Source organism: Patiria miniata, unplaced genomic scaffold, assembly GCF_015706575.1.
Source record: "Patiria miniata isolate m_02_andy unplaced genomic scaffold, ASM1570657v1 HiC_scaffold_29, whole genome shotgun sequence".
NCBI classification, from domain to species: domain Eukaryota; kingdom Metazoa; phylum Echinodermata; class Asteroidea; order Valvatida; family Asterinidae; genus Patiria; species Patiria miniata.
In genome coordinates this window covers 19,239,595-19,266,141 of record NW_024037068.1, presented here as the reverse complement: position 1 = coordinate 19,266,141, position 26,547 = coordinate 19,239,595, and the positions used below count along the sequence as shown (strand labels likewise).

Below are 26,547 nucleotides of genomic sequence, written 5' to 3'. Positions count from 1 at the left end.
CCCCCAAAAACAAATTCTGTTCTGGATTCGCCCTTGCTATAGTGTGAATGATTTTAGGATTTTATTGGCGCTCCCCATGAAAAATATGGCATGAGCCCCCCCCCCCCCCCCCACCCCCCACCTATTGATTTTCGGAGGCCTAAGTGTCTGGAAAAAAAATAACCGGTCAACATTTCAGCACGCCTCCCTGAAAAAAAATTCTGGATCCACCGTGCTAGCCCCCCAAAATATTGGTTCTAGAACCGCGCCTGATATTGCTAAGATCGTGCTCTTTTCAAATCTGTAAAACAAAAAAATTACCAGGGTTGACACACGACTCATGTAGCTTGATCGCATCACATATATTGCCCCCCCCCCTAAAAAATACAAACATTTACCAGCTGTGTTAAGCTCGATGTGACAATATGAAATTAGTGATGTGTTCAATGTGCAGTTAGAATTTTAGACTGACTTGTTCTTATTTGCCTGGATGTCTTTGCACTCCAAAAGTTCATTGAGGGCGCTCTATAATTGGCCTTTACTAGTGCCCAGGGCACTGGGTGATATTAAGTATAAGATATCCACTCGTCTTAAAACACATGTTCTCAGTTCGCAGTACTAGACCTTGTGTGGTTTTGATTCCATTCAATTAGATGGATCTTCAAAGTTGTGATGTTGTTAGAGTTGATGTGTACTAATCTTGTCTTCCGTACTCAGGACCGAAAGACGAGGCACATGCAGCGTATGATATTCCTCCATATTTCCCTGCGTGTTTTCATCTAGCCATGCCTTCAAAGTGCGGGGGAAAAATATAGAGATTCCGTACTTCTCTTGTCAGTACGTGTTGTGATAGATTGTCTGCAGCAATGTCTTATGAATTAAATACCGGCCCCGGGGGCAGTTCGGCTTGAATCGGTTGACATGATGGAGTGCGTTACAAGGCCGGTTAACACCCTCGACATCAACCGTCACATCAGCCGAAAGGGGCCCGCTCCCATGACTCGCTAAACACGGACATCTAAGACGGAACACCGTCTTCCTCCGGTGATTATCACGAGTTAGGAAGCCGCGGTAGGAACTCGCCCCCGGTTTGCATTACGTTAGCACTGTGATCAGTAGCTATAACCTGTCTGGTCAGGCCTATCATTATCTCTGCCAGGTCGACCGCGCTGTGAAACGCCGTCTGAATTTACCTTTCACCTGCTACTTTGATGTCAGCGCACATTGTCGAGTTAACCAGTCTCGTAACAGCTCTTCGCCTCCTGCAGCACCGTAGACATTTCTCTGTTTCTGCATGGACGGCCGGTCGGTGCTTGCAGCTGCGGCTGTGGCTATGCTTACATGCCTAGCCATTGGTGAGTGTCGTAATACTGAATGTCACACGTTTTAATCTCTTTTGAGCGGTATGGAGTCCATCTGTTGTCGATTGGTCCAGTGGGCCGTTGTGTAAGCGATATTTTACCGTGTTGAAAGGAAAGATGTTTGAGGCAACTATATTTATGTACGTGTTTCATTGGGAATTTATGTCTACTGTTTTCACTCTGTTTACGAGGCAAATAATTCTGACATTATGAAGAGCTGTGTTGCAAAAGGGGTCATATCCATTTTTATCAAAAATGAGTTTGAACCGGCAATGTTTAGTGTTTGACTAAAGCTATCAGGTAAAATATTGGTATTTTAGTTATCAAAAATGATAACATCCCGAATATAAAAGCCAATTGAAAAGTGGAAGTACCGCGCAAAAGAGTACATACATTTATACGGGACAGTGTTTTTGTTCTAATTTCTCTGAATTTGTCATATGGCGCATTAGTCCTTTGCAAATAAGCTCTTTATATAATGTGACGAGGTACAGGGTGAGTCAAAAAAAGGCGCAATCCAAACCCAAAAGATTATTTTTCATATTTAAAAAAAATATGCAGCACAAAAAAAATAATAATAATGACTGGCTTTCCAGTCAATATTATTTGTTGTTCTACATTTGACATTTTTTTTAAAATATGGAATATCATTTTGGGGTTTTGGGTTCCGCTTTTTTGACTCCCCCTGTTTTAGTAATGTTTAAATAACTGTAGCTAATATCTGTATCTATTTCGACTCAAGCAAGTTGTTAGATTTGTTGAATTTATTTGTTCGAAAAAAAACCTTCTGCAACGTGTGGGCAAATGCAACATGTAGTTGACGGTTAAGAACCTTTGGACCCCTCCCACAGCTTGGTTGCTAGCAATATTTTGGTCTGCTAAAAATTGTGTTCGTTATCGATCTTGTCCCTAGACATTACAAGTGGCGGTCAATCTGAATAGACTTCATTTGTTGTACGGCTCCTCTATAGAGTTTACGCCTAGTTGATGTTTATTCACAAAGTATCCTTGAATGTACTTTTTGACTTTCATTCTTCGTTTTGCCATTTGAAAGGGTGCAGCAGTGTCTTGTTTTCTCGTGAATGTGCCACCTAAGACAGAAACCTCAGTATTTCAGTAGGCCCTTTTGTGAGCGGGGGTCATCCACTTTTCATTAGTGTTTCTCCAGTGAATACAGTACATCGTGTCAGCCAAGGGTGGATCCAGAACACAATTTTTTTGGGGGGCCAAAAATTTTTTAGTCCCCCCCCCCCATTTTTTTTGGGATTCTAGATGCTCTGTGGGGCGATCTGAGGCAATTTCTGACCACTTTAACCAATGTTTTTTGAGGAAAAGATGGTGGTGTACTCATTGCCTGCCTTTATTGCGATGTCACATTAAAAAAAAAAAATTGGTTACGTTTATTTTGGGGGAGGGGGGTTTGGCCCCCCCCCCTGAATCCGCCCTTGGTGTCACCCTATTGATGAAACTAATTTGCATCCAACAAAATGAGGAACATTTATTCGTTCACGGTACACCCCAAAGGATGCAGACCAGCTTGAATAGGCTCAAAATTACCTACGGTGGCCAAATCAAGATTTAATTGTATGCCTTACTGTTATTTTTTACTATTGAGAGCATTTTGTTGGCAATGAACTTGAAGGTTTGCAAAATATAGAAGTGGAAACCGTGCCTATGACTTCGAGCTCGTATTTCTGTGAAATCCGTTTGAAATTTGGGCCTCTATTTTGCAACAAGCGCAAGCATCGCTTTTTTTTCGAAATGGCGATTGGCCACATGACTACCTTAAGTGGTGATCAGTTATCTTTGAATGAAATTTTCTCCACAAAGCCATGGAATTAGCTCCACAAAATTGAAAAGAAAAGAAAAGATGATGAGAGAACCTTTAAAATGATGGATTTTTCAAATACCTTGGAGATTAGTAAATATACGTTTTTTGGAGTGCGCGTAATTATCACTGAGCTTTAAGGGACCGATTTACTGGTCTGCTGTCCAAAGACGTGTCTGAAGTGACCTCACAGTTATAGCACCCTCAATTGTTGTGAAATAGTTTGGACATTGTTAGTCTGGTTCCCTGTCACCATTGTCCATTGGACTTCAAATATGGGGAAAGATAGCTAGCAGTGATTCATTCCTCCTGATGAATGCAAATTATATGCATGACGTGTAAAGGTCTGAATCTCGCCTCGTGAATTCAAAATCACAACGGTAGTGGTTGCGCGCAACCAGCCTATGTTAAAGCTATAGTCCATCATTTGCAGCTATTGTTGAAAAACATACTTGGTTGAAAGATAGGAAGAGGACTAAACTCCCTGTGAAATTGTTCTTTCTGGCAAGCTGTTATTTTGAAGTTATCAACGAAAGAAGGCCTTTCCAACGGTGCGTCTTAAGATGCACCGTAGGAAAATTTAAATTAGTAGTTCGTTTTGTTATTTGGCGAAGCGCACGCAAGCATTGTCACGACGCACACGCGCACGCGGTTGCTATAATTCGTCGGATCAGTGCGCGACATCGCGTATAGCTGCGATCGGCTCAGTGAGAACGCGTCTCGGACGCTGAATTCAGGCCCAATTCAAAACCTGATTTAGCAAATTTTGATTTGAAATTGAGATCCTATAATGCTGTTTTTCTCGGAATATACAGCTGAAGCTGAGCTGAAACTTCATCAGGTTAGTTGTTCAACACTTTTGTTGCTTCAAACGAACAAAATGCACAAATTACAAATGATGGACTATATCTTTAAAATGGCAAATGGCCACGCCACAAATGTGCAGTTTCAGAGGTGATGAGTTTTGAGTTTTGCTGAATTCGAAAGTGTCGCTGGCAAATAGCAATAAAGAGAGAGAAATTAGTGCTCAGTATATAAAACCTATGCGGTTGAAATACTTTAAAGTTGCCCTCAGAGACACTAGCCAATTTGCGTAGTTTCTGTGGTAAGACTAGAGTGAGTTTTTGTTTTTGATAATCGTGTTCAATCACAGTCCATGCAAAAAAGCTAAGCAGTGATTCAAAAGTTAACAATCATGATGCGTGCACAGAGGTGATCCAATGAGTGGCTTTAAATGGGAGCCAGCCACCAGTCCCCGTGTTTTTAGGGGGCCGGGAAACAGTCTGGGAAAATTTTAACAGTGACAAAATATGCCCTCCAAGCAATTTGACCAATTTTAAATTTTTGTTTTTAATACATGTAAGTAATAAGGTTTGTCCACGACTGTAATATTGACCTTTGTCATGCTGCCACCATTTCAGTCGTGTTCTCTGTGTCTGGTGACGGTGCTGAGTTCATGTTTTTTGTGCAAAGGAGAACCGGTCTGTTTTTCCTTCCTGCCTCATTTTTGCTTGTGTTGAATTGGGTTGGATGAAGACAGGGTGGCCGCATGATTTTGGTCTTTGGGGCTCTGTTTTTTTGTGTGTTTTTTATCCATGAAATTTTATCCTGTATTTTTAAATACATGTATCTATTTTTTTTTAATTGTGGGGCGCCCTCCTCTCGTGAAATTTAGAACTTTTATATATATACATTCCAAGCAGTAATACATGAATTTTTATACATATATTTGTTTTTCATTATTTTTTTTTATGCGTCTAATGACTGGATGCTGTTTTAAAATTGTCCTATGTCAATGTTTTGTTTGGTCTATTTATGTATATGTGAGTATATTTGTTTACTGTTTGTATTTTATCTGTTGTCTGGAGATCCCTTTAAATAGTGCTTTGTTTCGCTTTTGGGAAATCCTCGGGCCTGTTTGTTTTTAAAATTTGTATGTTGTTGCCCGATAATAAATCAATAAATCAATAAATAAATAAATAAATAAATGAACATGTTTTATGCCCTTGAACGTAAGTTTGATTTTAGTATTCGTTGGTACTGCATCTCTTGACTAAGTTGCTGTAATTTACAACTGGAAAGCAGTCTAAAGACTTGGATGCTGAGAGCTGACCTAGTAATGAATGATTTGCTATAATGAGGAATTGATAATGTTAATAGCTGTCAGACACTTGCTCTTTTTAAAATCCACTGAGCACCAGGACCTAAAAATAATTATTTAACAAACTGTACATACGTAATAAGATCCATATTATATGCGTTGTGAATAGGCATGTGTAAATAATACAAAGTAACTACCATGCGTTCATTTTTAATGTTACACTCAAAAGCTCCAAGATAAATTTTTCATGAGAATTTTTTAAGAACATCCACATCACCTGTGAAACTGCATCGCTGTGTACAGTGCTCTTCCCGGACTGTGAACGAGTTCGTGAATAATGCATAACGGCCTGTATGCATCTTTAATCTTCTGGGGTGTCCTTAACACGCCGTGGCCAAGAAAAATATAAGCAGGTGAAATCGAGCGATCTAGATAAATCAAATAGATTTTCACACCCCTTAAATCACGGTCCGCATGGGTGCACCGGGGCTGTAGCATGCCCCTGGCCAATGACACGGCCGGGTAGCTACGGCGCGTCACCACGTAGCAAGAGGTGATCGGTGTCGGGGAGCGCGGTGGGAATACATCAGCGTCTTTTGGACAGGTTTGTGGAGGGGGAGAAGACGGGGGTTCAGAAAGGTGGGACCCGCTCCCATCGGCGGGGCAAGGTTGTTAAAACTGTCCGTGCTCAATGCTTATACTCGGCACTAGGTTGTTCCGGATCCGGATCAGTGAGGTAACTGGTGTCAAATACGGGGCACTTGGGGTACTTGGGGTAATCGTGTTCTGGCCAGGTTCACGGTTCTCAGTGGGTTTAGGTGGGTATGAGAGGGGCGGGGACGGAGGGGTGAAGAAGCAGACCCTGACCGGCAGATTTAACCCCTTAACCCCCTTCCCCGCCCCAAGAAAAACATAACCCATATTGCGGTATTATGTTTTCTGTGGTTCAAGGGTATTTGTTAAAAGCTGCATGAATCTAAGAATCAGGTCAAGGCGCCTCTCTCAGTCTGCCGAGTGTAAATTTTGAAGAATTTTGTTTTACAGTAAGACATTTTAATCAGTCTTTTTGAGCTGGAGCTGACACGAGTTTGACTGAATGAAATACATGAACAGGTTGAGTACTAGTACTGGACGTTCTAAGGTAACCCTTTGCAGGTGGGGATATCAGCGGAGATGTAACATGTGAATTTGGCACTAAGCCACAGACTATGGAAAATTGCCTAGCAGTCCTCAACTGGAGCAACCGTGCACAGCTGAATACTTTGCAATTATGTAATGATAGTGCTAAGCAATGCGTTCAGCTTCAGCAGAACTATGTTTAGCCTATGTGTGGAGACAATAAGAAGAAGACGAAGTGGTGGACACTATTTCGAATTGGTAAACTATTCTGCTTCAAAAAGCACCCCGCTACTGTGTCCATTATGCCTCAATGTCTCTATAACGTTAAGAACTGTATTGAAAATAGAAGCTTTTCATTGTTACTCTCCTAACTCTTTCAACAGAAGCCGGTCCTCCTAACATCGTGATTGGCTCGACAACTTTCACACTGACAGACAAAGTTCAGAAATGCATGGAGTCGTTGGGGCTCGGGAACAGCAACAGCACCAACCCAGGCGGTGATATGAGGAAGTGTCTGCGGCAAATGAGGACCACGACACGCGGTAAGAACCAGTGTTAAAGTCGAGTCCGACACAAGTCCTCACATGTCCTGCACAACAGTTCATCCAATCCTGTTACATCAGTGACATCACTAGTCCTCACGTGTCCATTACAAGTTATTACATGTCCATATCAAGTCCTCACATGTCCATCACAGGTCATCCAATCGTGTCACATCACAAATCCTCACATGTCTATCACAAGTCCTCACATGTCCATCACAAGTCACAAATCGTGTCACATCACAAATCCTCACATGTCCATAACAAGTTATTACATGTCCATCACAAGTTATCACATGTCCATATCAAGTCATCACATGTCCATCACAAGTCATCAAATCGTGTCACATCACAAATCCTCACATGTCTATCACAAGTCCTCACATGTCCATCACAAGTCATCAAATCGTGTCATATCACAAATCCTCACATGTCTATCACAAGTCCTCACATGTCCATCACAAGTCATCAAATCGTGTCATATCACAAATCCTCACATGTCCATAACAAGTTATTACATGTCCATCACAAGTTATCACATGTCCATCTGAAGTCCTCACATATCCATCACAAGTCTTCTAATCGTGTCACAAGCTACTCATTTGAGATGTGACAAAGGGCATTCCAGTGTTGCTGTTCATCCACTGTTACTAGTGACCGAAACTGTGATGGACTTGTGATGGTGTCTACAACAACTTTATGTTCAACTTCTAACATATAATCCGTGCGTTTTGGCGACTTTGTATATCAAAGAGTACACCGTGGCAGATTGTGGACATACATTTCGTGAAGTGAGATGCTCCTAAAGATAGGCAAACCAGATTTGATAACTCCTTCTGTAGTTCTCCCGGGTCACATTTGACCCGGATTCCAAGTCAAATCTGATCTTATCCCCTTCTAGATTGAACCACTTTTGAAAAGGTACAGAAATGACCCAGAAGCTGACCCAGCGAAGTGCCAATTTGCCCCGGAAAGTGTAAATTTGACCATGAAAAGAGTCAGGTCAATTTTGACCATTATACATGGTCGAATCTGACCTAGGACATGTAGAACCGAATCTGGCGAGTGTAGACCACGTGCCGCGTGACGTCATGCCGACAGGAACCCGCCTGGGCAACCCAAACAGTTAAGCATTGTTTTGCATAGTAGTTGGCCCACATTAAAACACTTTTAGGTCAACACTTTTAAACATTCGTATTTCAAGAGATAAACATGCAGTGCAGAAGAGAACCATTGTTGGAAGTTGACATCACTAATACGTGTCTATAACAACCAGTTTTGTACACTCGTGGTCTACATTTTCGAGCGAATGAGGGCGCTGTAACTACGTCATATTTAGTAACAGATATGCATCCAATGTTATTGCCATCAGTTTACATGTGAAAATAATTCACACATTGTATCTGAGCAGTTGATGATGTTTTGAAAGTAAAGCTTTCCAATCACATGGAAGTGATATTTGAATTGTTTACATCTAAAAAAAATAGCGTCATTACACACAGTACACTGGTTGTTTAAAGTATGACCAATTAATTTCTCACTGTTTGTTTTAATGACCAGCTCCCAATGAGACATATTTCGCCAACCAGGAAAGCGAGTTATTGGTTGCTGAGGAAGGAAGCACAGCCCTACTACGCTGTGACATCATCAACCTGGGAAATAAACACGTGTCCTGGGTGCGGGGTCGTGATACTAGTGAGTATACGTGTGGAGTAAATCAAAATAACTGCACAATTCGGGCGATTCACAATGCAGTGCGCCACCAAGAGTTTGCCATGGAGAGTCAACTTTTCAAGTTTACGGTCGACAAAATATGGCCCATTTGAATGAGTGTCAGTAGACACTTGAGCTAATTTGTTATAGATTGGGGCATAGCGTTCTGCGGCCTTACCAAAAATCACCATATTGATACAAAGAAGAAAAGGGCAAACACATACTCGAATCGTACGCTTACGAAACTACTGACCGGAAAAAAAAACCGAACAGTTTCAAATGTCCCGCACTGCGAATTTGTCGACCATCTCCCACACTGCACTGGGAAAAATGAACTCTCCGTGTCAAACTATTGGTGGCGCTCTTCATTGTGAATCGCCCGAATTCGAAACCACGGTTTCGTGTCAGTCTCTTGCCGTTAAGAAACATCAGCTCGGTTCTTCTTAATGAAAAGATCAATTACTGTAATACGAGGCCGTTGTTCGGGTACATGTACTTTATTGGTTGGGATGAAGGATTCTGAATTATTCAGAAGCCGGATTGAAACCGAACCCAGGACGATGCCGAGGTTTCCAAATGCCCATAGTTCGACCAATCTGTGTTGAACGCATGCTAGGCAGTACTGGTTGGAGTACCCCACCTGACTTGTTCCGCTGGTTAACAACAGCCACCCCAATCTAGCTCAATGCTCAGCAGGCTCAGGGAGCCAGGGTAATATGCAACACCTAAACAGTCCCGCCTTCAATAATTCATATTACTTTTTCGTCAGAGCATAGAGTCACCATTCCATAATTGCATTCGGCGAATACACATTCCATTCTGCAGATTTGCCAAGTAAATGCAGCTGACGGTCAGCGTTTGCCAAATGGTTGTTTTGCTTAATGAGATGATGAACTGTCCGAACGGAAGGATTAACTTGCCGAACGGAATGACGAATGTGCGGAATGGAATGATACATTTGCGAAATAGAATGATAATTTTGCCAAATAAAATAATAATAAACGGCGAATACACATTCGCATTCGCATTTGGCGAATACACATTCCATTCTGCAGATTTGCCAAGTAAATGCAGCTGACGGTCAGCGTTTGCCAAATGGTGGTTTTGCTTAGTGAGATGATGAACTGTCCGAACGGAAAGATGAACTTGCCGAACGGAATGACGAATTTGCCGAATGGAATGATACATTTGCGAAATAGAATGATAATTTTGCCAAATAAAATAATAATAAACGGAATGATGAATTGTTTGAATGGAATGAGACTGTTTTGAATGGCATGAACTACGGCAGGCTGCTTTGGCGTTCCATGCTGGGGCAGTCAGGTTTCCTGATGATGTCCAACCGTATAGTTCGCTTATAGGGTCGTGCACATTCTATATATGTGCGCAGGCGCAAGGTACGTCTCGAGCCAAATCTACATTCACCCCAAACTATCCTTGATCGAACTTGCTCATAGTTAAGCAAGCACTCGTTGACAAGAAACTTTATACTGAGATTCCCACATCTGTCTGTCATTAGTGGGGCGAAAGTAATTTACATAAGATAACGATACTCCAGGAAAAAATATTTTTTTTTTATATTATGCTGAAATCAGGTGAACTGTATTCTACTCTCCAAGATGTAAGCGCGATCTGCGAGGGGGGGGGGGGGGGTGGAGGAGGCTTATGCCCTACCAATTTTCTTGTCTAGCCCCTCAAAAATAAAACCCATACAAAATGGCAGTAGGAACTGTTAGAGGGTGACGTCACGTGCGAACAGTCTCCGCCCCTTTCAAAATAGTCTTGAGAAGGGTTTGTAAACTATTATAGTGTGCTTGATTGTAGGATTTTATCAGCGTCCCCCGTAGAAAAAATGGTACGAGCCCCCCCCCTCCCCCCCCCCAACCCCCCCCCCCCCCCCCCCCCCCCCCACACACACACACACACATATTGAGTTTATGGGGCCTAAGTTGATAAGTGTCGGGAGAAAAAAAGGCGCGCCTCGCTGCAAATTTTTTTTTGATCCACCCCTGCTAGCAAAATCCGCGCCTGTTCATTGTTTGGATCCTTTAATTGTTTGTTGTGTTTAGTCATAACACACGCATGTGTTTTTAGTCTTCCTGAGTGTGCCTTAGTTGTATCGAATAACTGATATCCGCCTGCTAAGTTTCTTCAAGGGTTGCCAACATGCCGCATATACGATGAACCTTTGCCAAGCCGACTGATTGTATTCCAGGAAAAGCCGTCAAATTTCACGCCTGCCCGCTGCAGCATTCTAGGCTATACAACAAAACGAATGGGGCAGATGGCGGACACATCTCACCAAAACGACAGGAGACTGCAATCCATTTCAAGCATTTGGAGACAGTTTCAGATGGAATCTACTCATGTCCCTCCGTCGAGGAGTGTTAGGAGTGAGCTATCCGTAATGCATTCTGACTCACTCTACTGAAACGAGTGTCTGCAACAAGGCCGTGTGCGGTTATTATGCGGCGACGAATGAATTGGCAAGTGACGGCTAATAAATGTCGATCATTAAACGTGCATTATGTGCCCCGGGAAGTGTCCTTCCGATTGTAGTACTTTGGACAAAACATGAGAAAGGATTAAACGGGCGTTCTCGTTCAGTGTCACTTTGCCTTATTAATAAGGGGAAAAATGTGTGCCTCGGAGGTTTTAAACACTGCGTTTAAGACCGGTTGGAATCTGGATGCCGATAATTACCCTTCGGTCAAAACAAATAAAAACGTTTTCGTCCAAAAGTCAACAAAAGTCAAAAATTCCCAACGAGTTCGATCAACAAAACACCCCTCTGACTATACAACGGTAAGGCTCTACAGTAATCAACTTCTTATAATGAGATCGACGCGCGCGTCAGGCGTACTGCGTGATGAGCTGAGGTGCACAACGCAGATGTGCCGTTGAAGTGTGAATTTAGGGCTATGGAATACTGACTCACAGGTAGTATTACCCATGCTTACGTGAGGATTGTGAACGTTAATCCAATGAAACGGGGCTGGCTCTATATGAGTCAAATTTTAAGTGACACTGGAAAAGTGTTTAAGACCAGCCAGCCATGTTTTATCAATCGTTTAAAACCACCCACTTTACAGCTCTCGACCAATAGGAATGGGTAAACTATGTCTTAAGTATTATGAATGACTAGTACGACATTTTGGCCGCCATGTGTGTATTTGTTTTGTAGATTTTAAGCGGAGGAGGCATCGACCATCCCATCATTTTTTCTGCTCTATAAAATTATCCCTAATCTTCCAATCCGTTTCTCTCTCTCTCCTTTGACAGGGTTGAGTTTTATGAGCACTCTGTACGCAGACGATCGGCGAATCAAGCTGGACGTGTTCAACTCGACCTTCAACCTTCGCATCCAGCGGGTCAAGAAGTCAGATGCGGGGAAGTACAAGTGCGAGATCCGCGCTAGGAGATTTCAGACGGAGCGGATCGTGGAGTTGGAGGTACCAAGTAAGGTTAATTTCAGGCCATCTATTTGTCAACACTCCAAAATATTCAGAAACTTTATTTTATTACACTTTGTTCTTAATCTTGTCTTGCCACGGGGTGTTTGCTGTGTTCATATGATGATTTACCTTTTATTACATACATGCCGTTTTGATCTTAATGTTCCAGCCCTGCGCGTCATACGCGCGTGTACGCATGTCAGACCTTTGTGCAAGCATGCCGTCATGGCTGTATCCAGTTCGTAAGTCACTGCGTCGTACATGCGCAAAGTACCACTGATTACTAGCACCCAGTGGCTAAACAACTCTGTACTACTTTCGGTTCCTATGGTCCATTAGTACTCCGTGTGCAGTGGGCGTGGTTTAAGTTGACACGACGTCACACTTACGAACCGGATAATTGGTCAAAAATTGGGCTAATCTCCAATGCCGCACTAAACCGCGCGCGACAAACGTAAGAGAACACGTGTCAAGCATTTGAATTGCCTACCACGGCTGTGAGTGGTAAAAAAATACACTTGGGCTAAATGAATTGGCCTTTCATCAAACTCTCCTTAATTAGTTTTCGATATAAAAGAATGTTTCAAATATATATCTTTTTCAAAATTGGCTAGTCTTTGCCATATTTAACTGACTGATCTTTATCTTCTTTTGTGGACAGGTTTACCAAACATCATATCGTTGGAGCCCACCGCTTCCCCATTTTACGACCAATCCGACCCCGATCGGCGGTATTTCAACCGCACCACGGACGTCACTTTGTACTGTAACGCCAGCGGCTCCCCCGAACCCACCGTGACGTGGGAACGAGTCGGGATAAATGCCCCGAGCGGGGTAGATCCCCTGACCGGGGTAACGTCGTGGGGGAACACCGCGTTGCTCAAGAATATCAGCCAACGGGACGCCGGGGTATATAACTGCACCGCCTCAAACGGGGTAGGAAGTATCGAGCGATCCGTCGAGGTGGTGGTTCAGTGTGAGTCATTGGCATTAGAAATTCAATTCCTAAAAAAAAACCACCGACTGTTATGCTCCTTTGTAGCATTAAGAAAGGACAGAGACTTGTCTTTGACTTAATACGAACCAAGTTTTATTCATTTTTATTAATGTAGCCTGAGCATGACCTTTGACATACTGAACTTCAAGTATCTTATGTCTTAATGTCTCATATGTTAACTATTACGTTTATGTATATGTTATTCCGGTTAATTGCATACAAGTTGTATGATTGAGCCGTAAAGAAATATGCCGCAACTCAAATTTGCTTTGAAGGAACCGTAACGTTTGGAAAAATGGAAATGTTACAAGACGAGTGGATTTCTAATATCTGTAAATGGCATTTGTGGTTGTATTTGATTTCCCTTGTGGTCTTTGCGGTAGTGAAGAATGGAGTGAGAACACGATGTTTTTATCGTTTAATTTAAACTATAAACACTTTTCAGCATAGACACGAAGACGTTAGTAGCGTTTAGGTGTTAACAGACGGAGACGGTGTTCAGTATGCAGTGTACGTGTTTGTATTATGGTTGAGAGTATGCGACGTGCTTATCGTTCACGTAGGCTATAAACACAAAGCAAGTGTTAAGTGTGTCACGTATATGAAACTTTCGAAGCGTTTAGGTATAAACAGACGAACATGGTGTTGAATATATGCAACCTTTGAAGCGCTCAGGTATAAACAATACGAGTGTAGATAGGTACAGTTCCTAGCGTTTAGGTCCGGAAGTAGAAGAAAGTGGAGCGGATGCAACGATTGTAATAAATGTGCAAGTGTACGGTGGTCAATTGCACCGTGCCAATTGTGACAATTTAAGCGTATCAAATCGATCAAAAAACACAAAGATCATTATGAACGGCTAGTCTAGCCACGTCGAAACGGTTGACCCAGTAAACACAAATGATGACTTATGTTTTCCCCATCGCTTCCCTCGCCGTGTGATGTGATAGCGAAACAAGTAACGACCGCCGGCCAGCAACGCCTATAGACCCGGACGAGTTTACACCTCCACACCGGGGGCGTGAATTGCAAATCGCGATGGCTGGACGCAGAGAATACACATGACATAAGTATGCCTCATCCGACTGTGGTTAAAATGCACAACGGTTCTTTTCCGTGTGGGCGCCCTCTGGCGATTGCAAAAAGCATTGAAGGCCACTTAGTACACAAGCAACAATTCTATACTTCCTTTCTAATTAGGTTTTTAAATACTAGAGTAGTCACACGTAATGTTGATGGGAAACTTTTGAGACGTTAGTGGCGGGGGGGGGGGGGCACGAACGTTTTTCCTATTGTTTGCGCGTTTCAACTTAAACATGACGTAAACAACTGAAAAAAGGACCGGTGTGTTTGCTGCCACCAACGTCTCAAAAGTCTCCCATTGTTAACCCTAAAAGTACCGGCTTATTTTGACCATCTCTCAGCCGGGGGGCGGAGGGGGGCGGGATGGATTCCGCCCCCCCCCCCTCCCATAAGATCTCGGCCATCGAGGGACACATTTTTTTGAAACTCTGTACATGCATAGAGCAACTCTTCATGAACATATCCGAGAAATTTCATGACTATAGGTCAAAGGGGTTTGGAATTATGGCTAATTAATTATTCATATGTACGAATGGTAATTCTGGATTGTGTACACCACGCATATGGGAAAATTCAGTCTTCACGGCGCGTAGCGCCGGAAAAAAATTGCTGCGCAACAAACCCTTGTCCGATTTTTATATTTCTGGTGTCAAAAGATGCGCAAGGCTTGAGGCTAAAAAGTCATAACAGCTCGGGTCGCGAAATTTTTTTTAAAGGCCATCGCGGAAAAAGTCGTGGGGGCGGATTTCGCCCCCAGCCCTTTGAGGTTAAAGCAGTAGTTGGTCCTGTGCGTAACCTTAATACAATGCATCATCTACTCAAGTCTTCAAAGTAGTGAACTATATGGTAGTATGTTAACATTAACAGATAAGGAAATATAACCCCTTATGAATGAACTTTTGAGAGATCATGACTGTTGGTCCTAATTGCTATCCGGTTTGTTAGTGTGACGTCACTTCCAGCACTTTCTGCACGGTTGGCACCGGAAGTTAACGCAGCTCGAGTGTTTGCAGCATAGGCACAAGTAATCAATAATGGGCACGCGTAAATGACGTATTTACTAACGAACCGAATTTTAGGCTAGATGATAATTATTATTACGGTTCGCCAAGGACTGATTTTGACCCCTATAAAGATGAATTTAAAGTGATTATGTAATGAATTGTACTTGTGAACATATTTTGTGCAACTGTCCATTCCTTTTAAAGGTATGAACACTTTTTGAATACCTTTTTGAGAGTGCACTTCTTAAACTTTTAAAATGTTTCATACTTTTTTAGGAAACTAAAGCGCTCTTGCCGTGATGCCATTTTTAGGAACACACTTTTCAGTTTTGGGGTTTTCTGTTCGAATTTGAACTCGAAAATGTGCTCATTGAAAACACTGCGAGAAAGAATATTGCCCCTTGACTTACTGTCACGTATCGAAACATCAAATATCCAAAAGCAGAAGCTTTATTACAAAATATCAAACATTATGACAATTGTTGGTGCTGAAACAGCTGTAACACTGATATTTCTGCCTAAATGACATCACACTTTTACTGATGAATTTTACACTTTTTACTCATTATTATTATTTTTATTATTATTATGAATATGGACATTTGCAGTATAAAAAAAGGGTACCAAAATACACTTCAAAATGGCAAATTGAAAATTGAGAATACATTTGTGTTTTGTTTTCTGAATGGGAAAACTAATTTAGTGAAACCGGTTTTCCCCCGCAGATAAACCGATCGTGAGCTCACCAGCTCCGAGCATCCGGGCCGGTCGCGCCAAGTACGTGACCATGGAATGTGAGGTCAGCGCCGTGCCTAAAGCTGAAATAGTCTGGCAACGGAACCAGGTCACCATACAGACAGCGGGTCAAGGGTCATACAGGAACGGAAAACAGTACACCTCGTGAGTCACGCATGCGCGTCCGTCCGTCTGTTTCTTGTGGGTTCCGTTTGTCCGTGTGATCGGTATTCATGTATATCTAGTTTTCCATTCAAACCCCATTAATCAGTAAAGCTAAAACCATCGGTTTCGAAAATAGACTTGTCTCATTTCATTCTAATTGTTCATCAGTACCATTTTCGCCTTTCATTGTATTGTTACACTGTTCGTTCACTTGTTAGGGTATTTTAAGTTTTTAAGGATTGTTGCACTAACAAACACCCCCGTGAAATTATTCCATCTGGCTTGCAGCCATTGAGAGGAAATCAAGGTTAATGAAGACACTTTTCCCAGTGTCTCATGAAATTCGGTGCCTATTTCGGTTCGGGTATTATCAGCATCCAAACTCCAACTGGTATTGAACATAGCGCTTAAAACTGGCCAAGCACACATTTATTCCCTTATTTAATAAATGTCCCAAGGGTTTGCTCTCTGTCTCAGCGATACGAACATAAATCCGCCTTGACTCGTAAGATCTACTTCAGCATGCATTCATATATTATTGAATCAATATGATGCCTTTGCCCGTTCATGTTCTATGTCACCAAGCCTCGTGGGTGTCAAATGGTAATACAATCCTTCAAATGAAAGACACTAAATTATCATCGTTGACAAGTAAATGGGTCTAGGAATGATTACATGATGTATCATATGCAACGCCATGCATGAATCATGTCTCAGATGTTCATCTGCGTTCATTAGGCCAAAAAGGTTTCCGGTTTCTGGTATGGAGCTTGCCCAAAAATGGGTGCGGCGACGCGGATTTTTTTTCCTGATGTTTTTGCCTCAAATGTCGGCTGATGACTGCAAATGGTGCCCGACTAAACTTAGTGCAAATATATGGGAGTCCAGAGAGGCCACATAAAGCTTATTCTCGATCATAACCCCATCCAAAAACACGTTAAAATTGTGCAGCAGCAGGATTCCAGTCGAACCAGTGAGTTTGGCGGTTTTAAGACATCATCTTTCATTGGAAAAAAAAAATCATTTTGCCGACGCGCATAACAGAAACCGGAGACTTTTTTGGCCTTAAGGACACCCCCTCCACAAACATGAAAACGGCGTCCGTTTTGAATTTAGATAAATGACGGTGTAATTAAAAAATAAACTAACAAAGTCATGATGTAGACCTAATTAACTTTTTGGGGCGGGGGAGGGGTGTATTATGAACTCATTAGACTTGATTCATGCATGGCGTTGCATTGATACATCATGCAATCGTTCCAAGCCCATCACTTGTTTCAAACTAGTACGTTAGTAAAACCGGCTAGCGGCTAGTCTGTGTTAATTATGCGAGCAGACTAGTCAGTGGTGTACGTCCCTCGCCGTTTTGTTCAAAAATTGTTACTTCTTGTTTTGTAAAACACCTGTCTGGCCATGTCTGGTATGTGCCTCGCGCGTGAAGTGCTAAAACTCTCCTTATAGCCCCCCCCCCCCAAGTGGAACTGCGCCTGCGCAGAACACTGTGTTGTTTTACCGGCGGTTTGAGGCTCCCACGTGACGGACTGTCGACCAATAGAAATAGGTAAACTGTCTTAGTATGTATGAATGGTAATAAGATACTTAATGTTTACCTCGATAGGTGTTCTGTTCAATTTCTTGCAAAACAAATGTTTACTTTTGAATGTATCAGATATATCATCGTAAGTGTGACCCCTGACGAGGATTACGGTACCTATAAATGTCTGGCGGACAACATGATGGGGTCATCGCTAGTGTCCATAGAGTTGCACGGTAAGATTAGTAGGGGAACCAGTGTAACCACTCGCATCGTACATTTTGGATTAAACAAAAAAAATATGCAAAACAATTAAAGCATATTAGACAATTTTTTATCTCAACAGAATTAAATATAAAAAGTGTTCAGTCACAAAATACTTTTTATAATTTAAAACATGAATACATTTAATAAATAGGTAAAGATTGCATTAAATTGTGATAGATATGTTTACAATTCCATTGTTATGGGAGTGGTTATGTGGCGGACCGAGATTTCACTACTAACAGTCAATGGGCTATTTATATTTTTTTAAAATTATTTTCATAATTATTTGAGTATATTAAACTCGCGACATTTGTTCATGATTAGCTTCACAGAAATGGGCCATGGTTTCATGAGCCGAGGAACCGCAAAATGTATGCTTCTTAATTACGTTTATACCAGTAAAATGATCAAGCAAACTTTCACTGCTTTAAATATAAATTATTTTAGAAAAGTTTCATCTAAGCCGTATACCTTGAATTTCTTTCAAATAAACCCCAAAGGGAAACTGAGTATATGTGCATTGGGGGAAGAACCCCCAAAATAGGACAATCCGGTGGTCGCATTTTCAAACTCACTCCATTCAATTTCTCTGTTCAACTTCTAATGAAATAAATTGAATTAATTGTATTAGAAAGCTTCTGCTGTAATATTTTCATGAATAATTTATGCGAATCTCTATGTCCATTAATAATTTTGAGCGAGCAGATGAACAAAGCGAAAGTTTAAGATTCAAAATATTTTGTTTTGCAGTCACCTTGTAATAATATCGATATTTCCTTAGCCGCCCGAATTTTAAGCACGTGTCCACTTTTTTCATGCAGTAAACATGATTGCAAATATTCAAACGGTGACCATCTAAATTATCCCCAAAAAGAGGGGTCTATGACAAAATGGATAAAGATGACATTTCAAATGAAAGCATAGGTGACCAAAAGTCTTCTAGTGTAGTTACGATTATGCGGTGTTGTCGTCGAACCAAACAGAGCGTCAGACATTGGCAGGTGGTCAGTTTAACCAGGTGAATAAAGTAACAGGTTACATGGCTGTTAGTATTCACCGCATAATTATCTAGGGCAATTCGTAATTACTGTGACATTGTCTTATTTGTTTTAGCCGTCAAATTATCAGGAAAGGAACCGACTGTTTGCCTCGGCCCGTGCGTTACCGGGTTATTATTGCTAGCTACTGTCAGGCAGGGGGTGGTCAGTTGATGATTTAGCTGTCACCCTATCCCCACCCAAATTTAACTTGGTCTGGCGATTTCCGTGACCATATGCCTGCGCTCTACCAACGGTTTACCCATTACATAAATGGGTTCATTTGGTAGGGTGGCTAGTCTTCACCAAAACTACCTTTTACAGCAAAGGAAGACTGTGCTAAGTTACCTTTATCACAAAGTTGCTGCCATATTTCAAAAATTCGCTGATCGATGATTAATCGCTTGGGCTATTAACCATGTTATTTACCAAACGATTGACACTATAAACATTCTGTATCGTTCCTTCTGGCTCTCCTCCACACAAAGCGACACATAACCTCATTAATACGCTACTTCTGCGTAGAATGCTAGAAAAATCACATTCATTAAAGCAGTTAGTACCTTTACTTCAATCCAAATTAAAGATCGTAAAAAACTATTTGAAAATGGTAGTAATTAACATGTAAGTTTCGGCTTACGTGCATCAATAATCGTAAATACACGTGAAGATATTATTACCAAAACTCGAAAAACACCATTTTGTTTTCACTCTCCTGACTGACACATCCATTTCGACAACAGTACACACACACTCACTCACTCACTAAGTCGATCGGCCACACCCGAGCCCTTGCACGGATCCTCCATTCGTCACGATTCCTCATGCATGCATCTAGCTCATTTTGTCTTTTCCACACCTCTGTCCCTCTTCAGTACATTGATGTACGATGCCTTTTGTCTGCCTCTGTGTCTTTTTTTCCTATGGGTCGGCTCACAGAGTATTAACTGGCTCGTGGGTAGCTCAGGATGACGGTGGCAATGTCCTGCTAATTCCATCCTTCCGAAGGCAATTTTGTTCTCAACCTAATAGGGAGCTCCCCATACAGATCAGTGTTATTAATATGTTCTCTCCAGTTGATGTTGCGTACAGCTCTCAGCATACGAGTATGGGTGCCGTTGAGTGACTTCTTCAGGAAAGATGTTAAAGTCCATGTTTCGCACCCATAGAGCAGCAGCAATTAAACTGTGGCTAGGAAAAAGCTCAGCTTTACCTGTCTTGTTATGTTGGCGTTCCACATTCTTTTCATTTTGTTGAGGGTTGTCCAGGCTAGGGCCTTCCTGGTCTTGATATAACCCTCAATGGAGTTCACCCAAGAGCCTAGATATTTCAAGTCTGTTCATTCCTCGAGAGCCCTTCCCTCTGCGGTAAGGGGGCATGCCCTGTGGAATTGTCTTTTTGGCATTACAGAATATCCCGACTTTGCGGCACTCTCTTTCCACCAGTGTGAGCAGCACCTGTGCCTGTTCGATCTTGTCGCTTAGCGTACATTATTATCTGCAAAGTCCAGGTCTGTCAGGGTCACAGCCGGTATTTACCTTGACCTCCTTGGTGTGTTTGTGAAGCCAAGTTCATTCTCTAGTCCACTCGTGGCTTGACGCAGGGCGTAGTCAAGTACAATAATGAAGAGGAAGGGTGCAAGGGTGTCACCTTGCAGAACTCCTGCCATGATTTCAAATTCCTCCGTTTCTCCATCTGGTGTCACCACTTTGGCACGTGTGTTAGTGTACGACGTCGCAGTGTTACAGTGCCACGTGTCGTTACAGCGCCCTCATTCGTCCAAGAATAATTTCCATTCCTCAAAACAAGTTATATATTTATTTGTATAGGGCGTCCATTACCGCCAAGAGTGACTAGTGCACCTCGGTCGAGAAGGCGCCGTGCATACCCCTTGACGTGGGAACCTGGGAAACCTGTGAACGAAAGGCGCCCTCCAGAGATTGCTGTCAGCAGCTACGTTATACAGTTTCGCGGCTGGTGGATACAAGTAAGTGATATATGCTACACTTGAAAATGAAAAACAAGCCATGTACTTCTTTCCAAAGTTTCATTCAGTCTGAAATCGAAGTAAAGTTTCGAAATATAGTTTCAGTAGAATTAACGTGACGTTTCTAAAGTTTGTAGGAGCGCCCTCACTCGTTATAACAATTGGCATACATTGCAGGTGTCTTGAAGGTTACGTGTTCTTTGTTATTGATACCAGGTAAGGAGCTGTGAGATGAAAAAGGAAGACTTTTAAGGACCTTTGTTTTATTCTCTAAACACATATTGATTGTAATTGATGTGTCAATAAACTAAATAGCCTGAAACTAATATAAAATAGCATGAATACGAAATACAAGAATATTTACATGTGCAGTGATTATTCTCCGTGACCCAACAGACATTATTACTTTAGACCTACAATAGCCTATAAGTGTTCTACATACATACATTCTTAATGTCTGTTCTTATAATGCACAATTACTCACTTGGTCATGACTGTAAATTGAAATAAAGGATTTCTACACTGCATTTGTGTCAACTCTTAGTAAACTGCAATACACTAGTCAATTACTTTATAAACATCCACCTCATGTATTCTAAAATGTTATTAAGCATGCAGTCTTTATAGACAGATGAATGATCTTTTACCATATGAAAAGCTTCTAGAATTAGATCCAGTTCTCAGTTTCCCTAAAGTCAATATTCTCATGTGGGAAAACAGTACACTCCATCTGCAAAATACTACATAGAATGTATGGTGTTCTGTCTCTTTTCCTCGAAGGTCTCTAAACTGTCTCAACGTCTTTAACAATGCACATTTACATTAAAACATTAAATCATTAGAAGCTAGCTAATTAATCATTCATAAGTCCCAAAATCTCTGTAATTTCTACAATTTCTAAATACATGTAACACTTAATCTCCTGGAATATCCCTGTGCATCTAGATATAACAACTCATTCATATTGTGCCTTCACTAAAAAAATGCATTGTCTGTATGCAAAACATACAGTCTGCTGCCGTGTCACATGGTCTGATAAATGATCTTTCACTCCCCAAATAATCCATTGTAATCCTTAAAATACAAATCATCTACAAACTGAATAATAACCAATAAATAAACTGAAGAATATCAAGAATACTTATTTTATAACAGATCAAGGAAATTACATTCCTGTGAGATGAAAAGGGAAGACTTTTTAGGGACCTTTGTCTTATTCTCTAAACACACATTGACTGTAATTGATATGTCAATGAGGTCACCAGAACAGCACCCTCTATCTTCTTGCAAGGCCACAGGCATAAAGAAATACATTAATCACACAATCAATGAATGAAGGGCTGCATGGTAACATTATTTTAACTTAGTTAAAATGAACAAACAAAAGGTTCAATCATTCTTATCCCAGTGATACAGAACCATTGCCCTCTAACTCCTATCGATTATGGCTTTCTTTTGCAGAAAATCGGTGCGTTGCGAAGAGTTGTGTACACGCACGACAACCCTTTGAGGGAAGTGGTCCCGGCCGTTGAGGGTCAACAAACGTACGATTACGTCATCCGGGATCTCCGGCCCAACACGACCTACGAGATGACGATCTATGGGCGAAACCAGTACGGGAACGGAGACCTGACGGCATTCGCGTTTTACACGGCAAGCGGTAAGAGTAAGACAGGCATCACTGCAAAAACTGCAGTGTTAAATTTACACCATTGGTATCTTTAATAGGACCATCTGGTGTTAAACTTGACTGGTGTTGTCCTATATAGATACCGAATGGTGTTAAATTATTAACACTACAGTTTTTGTAGTGTACAATGTACAATATGTGATTCCTCAATCAATACACTCCCTCTGTGTATGAATGAAAATAATGTCTAACAGAAAACAGTGCTTCTCAATCTGTTGTGTTCAATGGAATAAAAAAAAAAACATTTTAACAAATCTAAATTTTAACAATTCCAAATTGGAAATTGACCGAACGTTTTTTTTTTTAGCGTGTCCTCTAGTGACCAAGTGGTATGTTCCAGCGCCCTATCCTATGTTCCTACACCCCTTTATTCAGACTGCTCAACCTATGTCCCAAAACCCCAATGTTATGACACATCTATGGTTGACACCTGCAAGCGTAACCATGCTGTTCTCTGGGCCCAACGCACCTGAGGTGTGGGAATATAGGGATATCGGAACATAGGTGTGTCGGAATATTAGTTTTGTGGAACATAGGTTGAGCAGTCGCAATATAGGAGTGTCGGAACATAGGTGTTTTTGGAACATAGGGGTGTCGGAACATAGAGCAGTCACCGACACAGTAAGGGGCCGCATCATCCCGCTACGGCTGTGATGGAAGGAACTTCTCATAGAACCATAGAATTACCAGCTGTAGCCAAGTATATATTATGGATCAACTTCCCCTTCCCCAATTTAGCTTTCAAACTCCGCGATCACTGTGTCTTAGAATACAATTATAGTCGAGGACAATGTATCAAAATGTCTTAATGCATGACGTACGTCCAATATAAGGGTAGACCAACGAAATGTTTGGCCTCTATAACCGTCGCGTTTTATATCTGCTAAAAACAAGAATGGATTTCACAGGGACTTAAGAAGTGAGACGTGTTAAAATATTATGACCATGAAAAAAATACCATGGGAACCAGTAATACATCACCTGAGGTTTATATTGATATACGTAATCCATTAACCGTTATTTGAGCATTAATTATGCATAAAGCCTCGCGGTCAAGTAGGTGTGATTTCGCCAAGTGAAACGCTGGGAAAGGTCTCTGATTGCTGAGCACTGCGAGAGTGTCTGCCCTTGGGCAAGACACATTGCCGCAATTGTTCCTTAATTAATAGGCATTTTGATGACAGAGTTAAGTAGTAATGGGCGACTTTTGTCGACAAGAAGTAGCCCCCTGCTGGTTCCCATGGGCGACTTTAGTCGACCAGGAAACCACACACAAAACACCCTCAACACAGATATATTCACTACTTTTCAGAAAGGCGGCATGTTGATATGTTTGGCTGCCCATACATCAACTATATACCAGCTAAAAGAGTGTTTTCGGATCTTTCTATTGGTGTGGTTTATTTAAAGTGTTACCATATAAAAAAAAAACGAGAAAAGTGCTTCAGAAGTATCCACGCACAATTGGGGGTATGGAGTGCCATTTGGTCATGTGGTGAAATGGCTTGCAGTTTGATAATTGAGACCAGATGAACAAAAAGGCATAACTTCCTTATATTTGCACGTATGGACTTCATGTTTACATCACATAAAAGAGTAAGGTTCAAGGAACAAACTTTACACACAACGTTGATGATTTTAATCACTCCTTGGTAATGAAAATCTGGGTTGAAAAAAAAGTTAGTTTTTGACTCGTGCTCATTTTGTTCACGCTCTAGTGATTTCCGCATGACTGAGCAAACAATTTGGTCCTGGGGATAGCCTAGTCAATAAACAATGTGGGCATGAAAGGGTTATAAGTGTACTCTATAATCATAGTCCAGCTTATTTGTATGTTCATGTCCTAGCCACTGGCCTGGGTATCGTAATTCTGATCCATTTTTGACAGTCTAAACACTTTACTCTTTCAAGTAAGCTGGTGAAGCCTCGAACAAAATCTAGAAAGCTCTTTTTTGGGGGTTGAATGATACTGAATAAATAACTCTCAACAAGTCACATATTGAGTGTGTGTTGCCAAGCTAAACGTGCAGCTGCGATCACTGAAGATAACCTTTTTGGACTTTTCATTCTTATTATTAGAAAATGCTCCATCTATGCCACTATTGACAACAACGACGGTTGCCAAGGTTACAGCTGCACAAAGTAAGCCAAACAGGTGGTTGTTTTAAATGTACAGGTTTTGCTACGGAATCTGACGCATAAAACGTTTGTTTTTGTTTTTATAAATAGTGACGCTAGGTTTACTGCTGCATTATAGAAACAGTCCACGGATCACATTGTTTAGACTAGGAAAAACAGTTGGCCAAACATTTGCATTTACACGTATTTACGGGAAAATCAGGGAGAAAGTTGTTTCTCTATGGTTCTGAAACTCTGCTTTAAAAAAAGGTCTACCCTTGTCAATGCACTGTTAATAAAAAAAGCAATCTGGTTATAGCAAACATTACGCCTTGGTCCCGACTTTGCATTAATGTGCACAGTTAATGAGACTGCCACTTGCACTGAATACTGTTTGATTTAACCAAATTTTGGCTAGGTCTGGCTGAGTTTGTGTTAGCGAGAGTCGACTGAAATGACATTATCGTCCCACTTACCTTACTGAAAAAAACATGTCTGCTTTCCCCCCGACTTTTAGAAAGTGACATCATTTGAGAGTTTGGGTAGATTTGTTGGTTTAGCGACTGCTTGAGCACAATGGCCCTGGGAGGGAAGGGGGCTTGAAACACGTCAGGAGTGCCAGCTTCCCCTCTTTGAGCATCTTAAACAATGAACTTAACACGCAACATATTCTGTTGCCATTACATATTTGCAGGGGTAACTCCTAAAGCGGTGTTGTCTGGTGCCACGGGTGTCCGGGCGTCAAGCATCCCAGCCTTTGCCGTCCTCGCATTCCTTGCTGTACAATCTTGCACGTGAGGTTAAGGTCTTCGCTTTATGAAACTACGTAAGGAGGCATAAGGAGACCGAAGAAGTGGGCACTATGTGTTCGTCCATGAAACTGATGTTGAGTTTGAATAGTGAGGCATGCTTGAAATCTGCTGTGGTTTCATCAGGAGACCAGAAGATGCCGCCTAAAACTACTTGGGGTATAAACAAAACACAAATTTATAATTTATTTAATTCAACATGAATAGTCGGGTGGTGAAGTGGACGAAAGTGTCTTGACGGTGTGTGGCAGTGAGTTTAATGGAGTATAGATTTAGTTTTTTTTAATGAATGACGGACTGCTTTAAGAGACCATGAGCCACAGAGAAGAGTTGGGGAAAAAGGATTTCGAAAGCACTCATTAATTAGGACATTGGGGGAATTATCAGGCGTGGATCAAGGGTGTGGGGGAGGGGGTTCAAGAAACATCTTCGACATTTTTTTTTCATAGAACTTTATTAAAAATAATGCAAACCTCCCCCCTGCTCTAACACCTGCAACAAAAAGGAAACTGGTAATAATGTCCACCTGTGCACAAAATACGAACGGAGCCAGTTTGATTATGGGGCATTTGTACACTATTCTGTAATATAGTGTTTAAAATGTTCGGATTTGAACAGCGCCCCCATTGAAAGTATGGCTCGAGCCCCCCCCCCCCCCACCCCCCACCACACACCTTGTGAGTTTACGGAGGCCACAGTTAAGGACAAAAAAACAGTCTGCATTTCAGTAATTATTTGCCGATAACCCCCCCCATGCCCTAATTCCTGGATCCGCCCTTGATTGTCCTTCCTAATCACTTGTTTAATGGCATAGCCTATAATGTCGATTGTCGCATTCAAGTTACATCTGATCACGATGATGACGTCTTTTCCTATTTCCCATTGATTTGTTCTTCTACATAATAAAATCAATTTCGTTATCCGGAACTGTAAAAAAAAGTTACCCTAACATAGCTTGTAGGTTTTTTTATCACCAATTCAATATAATGTGTATACATGTATCATAATGTATTAACAAATGCT

The 26,547-nt window shown here is 41.5% G+C and overlaps 1 protein-coding gene across 1 annotated transcript; it reads left to right on the top strand.

Annotated features, from left to right (window-relative positions):
- The first annotated feature begins 574 nt into the window (after nt 1-574).
- LOC119736267 (neurotrimin-like) lies at nt 575-25,649 on the top strand. The gene is made up of 11 exons (XM_038210310.1): nt 575-1,334; nt 6,772-6,930; nt 8,491-8,625; nt 11,926-12,102; nt 12,760-13,074; nt 15,908-16,082; nt 17,752-17,852; nt 20,750-20,907; nt 22,369-22,567; nt 24,677-24,739; nt 25,410-25,649. The coding sequence occupies exons 1-11, from the start codon at nt 1,274-1,276 to the stop codon at nt 25,511-25,513; spliced, it is 1,647 nt and encodes a 548-aa protein (XP_038066238.1). The 5' UTR covers nt 575-1,273; the 3' UTR covers nt 25,514-25,649.
- Nucleotides 25,650-26,547: the final 898 nt, after the last annotated feature.

Excerpts from the sequence above, each read along its gene's own strand:
- LOC119736267 (XM_038210310.1), top strand. The coding sequence starts at position 1,274 with ATGGACGGCCGGTCGGTGCTTGCAGCTGCGGCTGTGGCTATGCTTACA. Across the intron at positions 8,626-11,925 it reads GGTGCGGGGTCGTGATACTA|GGTTGAGTTTTATGAGCACT; the intron begins GTGAGTATACGT and ends CTCCTTTGACAG. Across the intron at positions 24,740-25,409 it reads CAAGGTTACAGCTGCACAAA|GGGTAACTCCTAAAGCGGTG; the intron begins GTAAGCCAAACA and ends ACATATTTGCAG.